Source organism: Protobothrops mucrosquamatus, unplaced genomic scaffold (genome assembly GCF_001527695.2).
Source record: "Protobothrops mucrosquamatus isolate PMUCROS unplaced genomic scaffold, P.Mucros_1.0 scaffold1656, whole genome shotgun sequence".
Lineage (NCBI taxonomy): Eukaryota > Metazoa > Chordata > Lepidosauria > Squamata > Viperidae > Protobothrops > Protobothrops mucrosquamatus.
Window position 1 is genome coordinate 106,420 of NW_015387813.1, and position 11,170 is coordinate 117,589.

Here is an 11,170-nt window from a genome sequence, read left to right on the forward strand (position 1 = left end):
GGGGGGCCTTATTAACCACGGACCTGGCATTACATAGCATCAGCCGATGGTCCCGGGCCGGAGGGTCTAAGTCTCCTGGGGACCGAGTAGAGGCCTGAGGACCGGAGCACCCACAAGCTTGTAAATAGCGTGTGCGTGCTCCCCTAACTTGATATGGTCCTCTGCTCCCGCCATATCTGCCCCTCCCACTGACCGTACTAATTCCTCCCTCCTCCTTCAACCCCCCACCCTCCCCCCCACCCTTTCTGCACCGCAACCCCCAGACATGGCTGGTCCTGACCTAAGGGGAACCTCCCCCCCCATACCCCCTAAAAATTTATCAAAACCCCTCTCTAAAAATCTGATCAATTTGGGTTTTTTCCCATTTACTGCATCACAAGAAAACTTGTGATGTTGCACCTAAAGAATCATGAGTAATAGACCTTGATGAGAACAAGATGTACAATTTAAGATGACTGAATTATGAACAATTCCTTTTAAGCTAAAAAGCAAAAGTATGGTCAAGCTTCTTACTGGCTATTTTTATCTCTGTTAACCTTCTGAGTCTTCATAAACAGCCCTTTAGGGTTACCTCACTTCTTTGCTGAATTACTTGAAAGGCTGGTAAAAAGCAGCTATCTGCTTAACCTCTCTTATCCTCATTAGCAGATTCTAATTGCTCCCTAAGAGATCCACTTTTGGCCTTGCCTGCCTTGTTCCAATTGGTCTGATCCTGAAACTGAATAATGGAAAAATACTGAAATATTTTTCTGGTTTTGTTACATGAAGGACTAAAGATCAGAGGTTTGTTACCTTAGATTAACATTTACAAGATATGTGTCACATTTATGTTCTGTTGTAAGTATTTGATAGTTTCTGTTTTTTTAAATAGGTTCTGATTTGATTAAGGTTAGAATAAAATTATAGGTCATAAAATTTGAATTAGAGATTGTTAGCTCTTTTATAATTTATTTTTAAAAGTATGCCCTTTTTATTTTGAGGATTTGGCATTCAGAGTTATTACAGGAAAGGTGACACTGAAAAATATATTAGAAGATTGTAAAGAGAAGAAGATTTAAGAGAGATAATTGATTTTTAAAAAAACCAAAAAAACCCTTGAATTAATAATAGAGAAATGCAGATATCTGAGGATAAACATCCAAAATAAAGACATGGCAAGATAGTTCAAAAGATGGCATTCTGGAAGTCTGTCTGTTCCATCCATCCATCCATCCATCCATCCATCCATCCATCCATCCATCCATCCATCCATCCAATTTTTAGGCTACTCAACTCCTAAATGATTCTGAGCAGCTTTACAACATTAAAAAGAAAATAATAATTCATAGAAAAAAACACAGTCACTCCAAGGGAACAAATAAAAAACAGCATTCTCACACATCATCCTCAACCTAACTTACCAAACACCTTAATTTGAAGGAATAACCAGTTTTTAGGGTTTTTTTAAACTGCATTTTTTTCTCCATCAGGCTAGTGAAGTTGATTGCTGAGATTTGTTGCTAACTTTGATATATGTGTATTTGACATGGAGGCCACAAGTAAACCTTTTGATATTATGTGTATATTTGAGTAAAAATATAGTAAAACTTTATTTTCTTAATCATGTCGCTGAACATGAGAATAAGTTGTCCAGGTTAGGTTGTCTGTAGTCTTGATCTCCTTTGAAAAGAACAGATCCTAACATAAAGATAATTCCAGCAGCAAATGTCACTATGAGTGCAAGAAATGACCTGCTAACCTTTACCACAATAAGATGAAAGAATAGCCCATATCCCCAGGCTAATACAACATTAGTGCTCAAACTTTTATTTCCCCACAGTCCAAATAATACAGAGCCTTGCTTCATGTAGGGAAAGCCAGATCAAGTAGTGTGTTAGTGGGTTTTTTAAAGGTAGGTGCTTATTTGTTAGGAGGAAACTACCTGAAGATTGACGAATGGGGAAAAAAAGAAATCTTGCTAGCTGATTAGCCTTCCCATTCCCAAAATCAGAACAGCATGGGAAATATTTTAAAAGAAATCCTAAAATCCTAAAATCTTTAATAATTTTTCTTCCTTTACCCACCAACACTCAATCAAACCTATCTTTGAAAGTCATCTGAAAGGTTGAAATTTAACTTCTAAGAACTGACTTTTGCCTCCTGCGCAATTCTGCCTGCTTTATACACATTATATTTAAAAAAGGTGAGCTTAAATTGAAATAAAACTTAAGGAAGGAGTCCTTCCTTAAAGCATGATATTTTTTAAATGCATGTCAAAAAAGCCATGAACCATTTAAAAATATATATTTTTTACATTTTTCATTTAATATAGATATAATTATATCTAATTATGGGCGGCATGGTGGCCTAAAGGTAGAGCTCTTGCCTCACAATCAGGAGGCTGTAAGTTCAGTCCTAGGTAGTGGCAGACATTTCTCTCTCTGGGCACAAAGGGAAAATATCTGCTGTGAGCTCTGTGTAGGTGTCAGGGAGGGCATCTGGCCAATAAACTCTCAGCTCTATTCAGTTGCCCTGACTCCACTCTAATGCATGGGATTACAGGGTTGTTAAAAGAAAAATAATAATTATATCTAATTATAATACTATTCTACTATAATAGTATTCTATATGGTTGTTTTTATGTGCTTTTGTCTTGGATACACATTTTTGTGATGAGTTAGTTTGCAAAGTAATAGGATTTTGCAAATCTTTTGAAAGAGGTGAATGAAGGGGCGCCAAAAGTGGCTTTCAACAGCTGTTTGAGCTTCAAAAAAACACAGCTGGAGGGGAATCCAGCGAAAGGTAAAAACAGGCAAAAAGATGACTACATAGGAGAAGCCCCATCACTATTTTACATGGGTTGCATGAATAAGGCATTAAAAAAAGGTAGGGTTTAGATTACATGATTGCAATCACCTCTTTAATGATTCAGAAACTGAGGTTTCATTTGCATTCCTGCATGCTTTCAAGCACTTCATTTTTAAGGAGTCCTGGATTATTTTACTGCAAAATTCTAAGCACAATTGCCCCAGACTAACTGTGTTCTAATTAGTGTATTGATTTAAGAAGTGCAAATGTGTTAAATTAGTTTACAAAAGTAAAATGAAACTCATTTCAAATGTGATAACACATCTGCACATATGTGGATTTATTTCCTCCTTTTAAATGAATGCATCAACACTTATGTATTAGAATTCGGTTACTAATCATGGAAGGCTGATTTATAAACCTCTGGTAACATGAGCTTTTTATCAACAGACTCATAATGGTAAAACACTTCCTTTCTTTCAGTTGCCACAAGTGAATGTTAAAATGTTAAATTCCAGTAATACTGAAAATATGATAATACTAGCTTTATTTAATGCCCAGGGAGAGAATATTATATTGGACATTATAAAACATAGAAATGCTATATTTATCAGGAAGGAGAGGACTCTGAATTTAAGATGACCCCCTCCATTCAAAAGAATTGGCAGCTTCTCTTACTATATTCTCAGTGAATTTAGGATGATCCTCCCACTTTTAAAATAAAAGATTAGAAGCTAAAACTTGCCTTTCTTTTGAATGAGCGCAGAATAGAGATTTTAGAATCTCATTTCTCAAGTGCAGGATGGCAAGCCTTCTTTTACATCCCTTCCAAGCAGGAGAGGGGTCAAAAGTTGAGATGGCATCAAAGCCTTGAACAATCAAAACTCTGTAAAGAGGAAGAGGTCACAGCCAACATTCTTGACCTTTTGACCCCTCCTTCCCCCAGGGATGCCTATTTTCAAGCTCTTTAGCTGCCAATACAAATACTCCTCGACTTTACGACCACAACTGAGCCCAAAATTTCTGTTGTTAAGTGAGACATTTGTTAAGGAACTTTGCCCCATTTTATGACCGATCTTTCCATATTTGTGAAGTGAATCACTGCAGCTGTTAAGGCAATAACATGGTTGTTAAGTGAATCTGGCTTTCCCATTGACTTTGCTTGTCAGAAGTTTGCAAAAGGGATCACATGATCCCGAGAGACTGCAACCATCATAAATATGAATCAGTTGCAAAGATCCCAATTTTGATCACGTGAACATGGTGATGTGCAAGTGTCATAAGTGTGAAAAACGGTCACTTTTTTCAGTGCCATTGTAACTTCGAATGGTCACTAAATGAACTGTTGTAAATCAAGGACTACCTGTAGAAAAGAAGTCAGGTTCTTCATTTTCAGTCTGGCCCTCAGATTGGTTTGATTTTTTTTTTTTAGCTGCTGCTTTTGTGGTGTTAATTAATAATTGTTTTACCCTTGTCTGTGCGTGTTTATTTTTTGTTAGCCCCACTAAAGTACAAATTGAAATACAGGTAGTCTTTGACTTACAACCATTCATTTAGTGACCATTCAGAAGTTACAGTGGCACTGAAAAGGCACTTATGACCGGTCCTCACAGTTGTGACTGTTGTATCATCCCTATGGTCATCTGATCAAAATTCAGTTGTTTGGCAATAGACATGTATTTACAACAGATGTGGTGTCCTGGGATCATGTGATTGACAAACAATGGCTTAAGCCAGATTCGCTTAACATCAGCATGATTCACTTAAAAACTTCAGTGATTTGCTTGCCAGCCAGGGCTAAAAAAGTTGTAATATTGAGCATGACTCATTTAACAACTGCCTTGCTTAGCAATGGCAATTGTGGTCCCAGTTGTGGTTGTAACTTGAGGGCCAATTGTAATAATAAAAATTTTAAGTAGAGAAAACCAAGTAGATTTCTATGTCATATCCTGATCTGACAGTAGCAGAGGTGCACTACCTAAAAGTTTAGCATTAGGGCAGAAGTGTGGTTATAGCACCTCATAGCTCGTCCTCATTGGCTGGTCCAAAAGTCTCATAGGATTAAACTTTAACTTTATACTTCTGACTTCTAGATCAGGGATAGAAACTGCAACGGAATTTCTAAGACAGGTCTGGAGCTTCTGGAAAAACACCATATCTATATTAAAAAAAATAAAAAAGCCTGCTAGATTATTACCTAGAGAGTCTTTTCATTGTACTTTGCACTTTGAGTTATAGTTTCAAGATGTTTGATATGCAGAACAAGGAATGATTAATGATAACTGTCTAAATAGCATTTTACTACCAATCATTGGGAAAAAAACCTGGGGATAAGCCTTTCTAAATTCTAGACCAGTTCATTCCTTGCATTTAGATTTAGCAGTGAACTTGAGCAAAAGTGATTTGAATTTTTCTGTCCTAACTTGCACTATGGAAAACATGTTGAGGAAATGCTTGTGTGTTTCTCAGTCTTTTGTGAATCAGGGTATATATGCACTCTTCTCTCATCTCTCATTTGGTCATTCAAATTCATTCTGGCTGCTAATTTTCTTTTTGGAGTTTATAATCATCATTATTTCAGCAACAGTAAAAGCAAGCACTGGCTTCAAAGAAGAAAAAAGGGAGAAAATACATTATCCATTCAGAATAATTTCCCACCAAACATAAATGTTACTCAGGCTTTGAAATGGATACTGATTCTTTAAATTCTTTCCTGTCTGTTTCAGGAAATAGAGATCCTCTTGATAATGAAGTACAATGTGTCTAAAGTTCATTTCTAAACACTTGGCTTTTTGCTGTGAAAGTCACCTACATTCCCTTTATAATTCTAAGCCACTAGAGATTTGTCTAATCTGATCTGATCCAGTGCTATCATTCAGAAAAATCCTCAATAATAATTCTGCCATTCATTTTTATCAAAGCACTAACCCTCTTCCTTCTTCTTGTTCTCCTTCTGCTCTTCTTCCTCTTGCCCTTCTCCATCAGTCTTGATATAAGGTTTCTCGATTTGGAGATCAAATTAGTTGGCAAATAAAGTTATCGCTACTAGTTTCATTAAAATTTGTAATCAACACAAACTTACTGGTCTATGTTTGTTGCCTTTTTTCCCCAGAAGGCAAAGGCTCCACTCCCTATGGTGTTGACTGCGGGCCCCAAGTGGTTGCTGGATATGACTTGGCAAGGAGTAGAAGACAACAAAAACAACTGCATTGTGTACAGCAAAGGTAAATCCAAGCTAATTTTTCTTCCTGTTTCTTGATAAGGAATTAACCCAGTGCTGGAGAAACATGCTCGTTGATAATAGACAGCAAATACAAGCAGCAAGGATGAGTAACTCACTTTTCTTTATTACCACTTTAAGAAAGGGATAAGTGTTTGGTTCATGAGCATGAAACAGAGGCATATATCATTCAGCGTTCAAACAGAATATTTTAAAGGCATATATCTTTCTTCTACCTGATGCATTTCTGATACAAAAAGCTTGCCTACTTCACTTGCAACATAAGCACCTCTCCCGATACTTCCCAGATCTTTGATTTTTGAGTGTGGCTGGTTTAAATGCAGCCGCTTCTTCATTCTTCTTTTTTCTAACCTAAGATAAATCTACTGCATTGTATTAGGCCATGAATCTATTGTGAACATTCTTTTGAGTTTTTAAAAGAGGCTCACCCAGTTGCAGTTTTAACCTAATAGAAATAAATTATTGCCACCTGTGACAAGTAAATAAAAATGTATTGTTTTGGAGAAGATTATTGTGAGAACTGTGATTTTGAAGGTTCTGAAAACTGAAAGATCACATTGATTAGGGATCAGATTCCAGCTTTGGCTTGCTGAATATATGAGTTATCATGTGTAAAGAAAACTAAACAAAGCAGTTCCTGTGGATTAACCCCATACTATTTTTAGAATGCTTAAGTATAACTGCTTACCACTGTGTAAATTTCCAAACTGAATGATCAGAAGAAAAATGAGGTTTTAAGCAGATATACCAAATGTTGCATTGTAACCTCAAAAGGATTTCAGAATGTTGTGAGATTCTAGACATTGTGAGTTATGGGGGAATGAATAAGTAGCAGGAATTCTGAGTTAAGATGCTATTGGGGAACAGTATTTGGAACAATGCAAACAGTTGATAAACAATGGGGCAATGGGATAAAACTGGGAGTTAATCTTCCCTAAGTTGAATTTTATTTCCACCCTTATCAGATTTGTTGTGGTCATGTTTGAGAAAAAATGGTGCAAATTTAATATGAATATGAACTATGTAATGTAGATCTATGGATCTGTGAATGAGTAGTGAGTTTATGCACAGCAAAGGGATTGGACCAGAAGTTCTTTAGTGTTGGGTCTAAACTTCCCATTCTATGATTCTAATATATTTCTTTCTTTCCTTCCTACTTTTAGTATTTTTAAGTAGACTCATGTTTCAAGTGATAAATTCTCAGTCTCAGTGTTTGTGATTACTTCTAAAATTGAAGACGTCTAGGAAATTTTTAAGTTTTTTTTTAAGTTCCTAACTAAAACCTCTACAAAGATGAAAGATTTGTTTATTGTAAAAACCTTGTGACCATTTCAGTGTACAATGTCCAGGAAATAAAGACCTATATTCCCATATTAATATTCAAAGCCAATCATAACATCAAGAGCTATTAAATCTTACTAGAAACAATTATATCTTGTTTTTATAATCATTGCAAATTGTACATTTTTAAGAGGATTGCTTTTAGACTACGATGGGCCACTGAAAACTGAAACATTGAAAACAGAATTTACATTAGTAGTTGTACATCAGGCTCTTATGCATTATTTTAATGACATAATTATATAAAACATACACACACACTGTTTGTAACCTGAACATATTTAATTAAGGGGCAAGCCCAAACCCAGAGGAAGAATATATATATTTCTGAAGTCTGCAATGATACATTACATCAGAAAACCACACTGAATAAAAATAAAATAGTACAATATTAGCACATAGTATATTTTAGTATGCATCTTTATATTTCTAAATAAGTTATTGATGACAGTTTATATAGAACTTTTGCTATATCAGTCTAAAAAAATAAGCCATATAGTATTCACAGTTGAAAAATTACATTACCATATTTCTGACTTTTTCTCCAATATCTACCTAATCCTGTTTGGTTTTTTTATATTATCACATCTCAAAATCTGACTGAGCAGTGATAAGGCTGCCAATTTCTCAAGATATCTCTAAGGCAGATAACATGATAAAATCACTCTTAGATTATACTCCTTAAGGTTGATGAAATGTTTTATTGTTAAATGTTTGAGTGTGAAAATTCTTTCTACTTAAAAATGAACATTTCATTTTAACTTCAGCATTATTACCCGCACATTGCTTTTTATTTGATTAAAGTGCAGCCTGAAATGATACTAATGAGGACGTTTCACTAACTCATGTTTTATGCATATAGTAAGACTGAATGAATTCTTCACGAAAGTGAATGGATCATCACTTTTGTGCAGGATTCAATAAAATTGGAAGATACTGAAAAATCAAATTTCATAGTTAGAAATGACAAAATTCAGTGCAACAGGATATGGCGACAACAGTTGCATTGTATAGTTTTGACATTCCTGTTGGGTAATGTACTGTCCCCAGCAAATTTAAAGCAGTAAATTATAAGTGAATCACTAGATTTGGAGGCAATATGACAGAGTAGAATAAGGATGTTATGACTTTTGCAGCATCCCCATGATCATGTGATCAAAATTCAGTTGCCTGGCAAATAGTTCATATTTATGACCATTGCTGTGTCCCAAGGTCATGTGATCACTTTTGCAACCTTCTGACAAGCAGAGTCAATGGGGAAGACAGATTCACTTACCAACTGGGTTACAACTTATCAACTGCAGTGTTTCACTTAACAACTGTGGCAAGAAAGGTCATAAAATAGGGCAAAAACTCACTAACCAAATGTTTCACAACAGAAATTTTGGACTTAATTGTGGTCATAAGTTGAGGACTACCTGTATTGTATAATCCAGGGGTCGCCAACCCCTGGTCTTCAACCGGTACTGGGCCGTGGCATGCCAGCAACTGGGCTGCACAAACAAGCAAAGCCCCATCTGCAGGATGCAGGCAGCACACAAAACCACACACTCTCCGGTCCGTGGAGAAACCTCTCTCCACGGAATCGGTCCCTGGTGCCCAAAAGGTTGGGGACCTCTGGTATAATCCATGTAATGATACTCATGTGATCCTCAAAATGCAGTTTGTATCATTTGCTCATCTCAAAGTTAGATTAGATTTCGATCTCTGAATAGAAGGTTTCCATCTGTTTATAAAAAACAGTGAGATCTCCACTGTGTATCATGCTGATCGAGCAGTCCTTCCAAGTTGCTTAGAAAATAAAGTAACAGAAACCATATAATGAATAACCTGGTATTCATAATATGTATCTGCTTTCAATAAGCATTCTAACCACGTTTGTCCTGTTGAAAATCTTTCAGACTATAGTTCTGGTGATGACAGCATATTCTTTCCCAGACTCTATTGCTGTTCTCTTAAGAAACTTGAAACTTTACTTCGGATACACGTCTTTCAGCAAAAGGTTTATGATAGCTAACAAATACGGAAATTGGATGTGCTTTAGTCATTGCTAATTGCAATGAAGTTATGATCCTGTATTCTTAAAATGCAGTACATGCTTAGTTGTTTGAAAATACAAAAGTATTTTTAATGAAATATACTGGTTACTATAGAATGTGTTTTTCATAAAACCATTTAAGTTTTTTTGATTAGCATATTAACAAAAATACTGAACTTTTTAGCCCAGATTTTTCTAATTTAGCTTAAGCAACTTTGGAAGATCTTTTCCAATAGAAAAAAGTATTTACTGATAGATCTGAACAAAAAATAGGTCATCAGTATGTGATATATTTCTGATTTTATTGATATTTTTATTGTTTTAAATTTATTTATCAAATTTATATGTGTACTCAACTCACAAGAATGATTCTGGGTGGTTTACAGCAAAACAAACTTAAAAACAATAAACATGGGAAACACAAACATACACATACACACACACACACACACACACACACACACACACACAAGATTTAATCAGCAATGAAACAACCTCAAGATCTCACTGGTCCCCTGAAGCCACAAGGCCTGATGATACACGAGATCTTGAGGGACTTCTGCAAAATAAGGAGGGACAGAGATTACCTCACTTCAGTGGGAAGAATGTTCCATAAGGTAGGTGCCAGAGCAGAGAAGTTCCTACTTATTTGGATCCGCCAAGTTTAGTTCCTTGAGAAACTGGACACACAGTATTCCTCTCTTGCCAGATCTGATGAGATGAGCAGATGTAATGGGGGAGAGATGATCCCTCAAATAACCCAGCCCCAAACCTTGAAAGTCTTTAAATGTCAAAAGCAGTATCTTGAATTGGGACCAAACTGGCAACCAATGCAGCTTATGGAGCAGAGGTGTAACGTGTTCTTCTAGAAGCACACAATACTGCCTGCACTTCTGCCTTTTATACCAGCTGAAGCTTCTAGATATTCCAGAAGGGCAGCCCCATGTAGAACACAATTTGCTGTTCACTACCCAGGGTCATATGTTGATTTGATGCCCATTCAAATCTAAGATAGATGATGGATGGATGGATGGATGATAGATATGCTATAAAAGGATGATGCTAACAGATATCATTAAATATGACTAAGTTTTAATGTAGATAATCACATTTAATGATTTTTTTTATTTTTGCTGCAAATTACTAAGTCCTTTATTTAATTGGCCTGCACTTTCTTGAATAAATCAGGAAAGGTATCTGAACAGTAAGTGCTCAGTTCCATCTAGTCACCCCCAACTCTACGCCAAATTAATGGATTACAGGGTCATAAAAAAGGGAGTATTCTCAAGTTATTGTTTATATGTTGTGGTCATGGAATAAAAGTAAGAAATGCCTAGCCAAGTACTCCTTAGAATTTAATTAAGAAACAAGATGAAAATTAAAAAAATCAGGGAAAAGACATGTATTCTTGAAAATGTACACATACTCAACAAAATCATTGTTTTATTTAAAAAGTTCAAACATGAAGAGACATCAGGTTTCAAATGAAGAGGATCTGGACATTTTACAGCACATGAGACTATACATAAATTGTCACTGCTGAGTCAATTATCAATTATTATTTACGTAGAATTATCCCCTCACATTTCATTAAGCATGCATTGAACAGGAGTGGAAAAAGCACTAATGCTGTTTTTTAGTCATCTAAATAATGAAGGCTAAAAGTACTCGGTGCGGCTAGATAGAAAACAAAATAATATCAGTAAATCATGATCACAAATGTAAAAACGATCAATGCGGAACATGAAATGAAATGACAGAAG

At 35.7% G+C, this 11,170-nt stretch overlaps 1 protein-coding gene across 1 annotated transcript in view; it reads left to right on the forward strand.

Moving 5' to 3' along the window:
- ZFPM2 (zinc finger protein, FOG family member 2) overlaps positions 1-11,170 on the forward strand; it is a 167,824-nt gene that overhangs the window by 52,105 nt on the left and 104,549 nt on the right. The window contains exon 2 of the mRNA XM_015822727.1: positions 5,900-6,011. Within this exon, the coding sequence (XP_015678213.1) occupies positions 5,900-6,011 (112 nt within the window). The remainder of the gene's footprint in view (positions 1-5,899; positions 6,012-11,170) is intronic.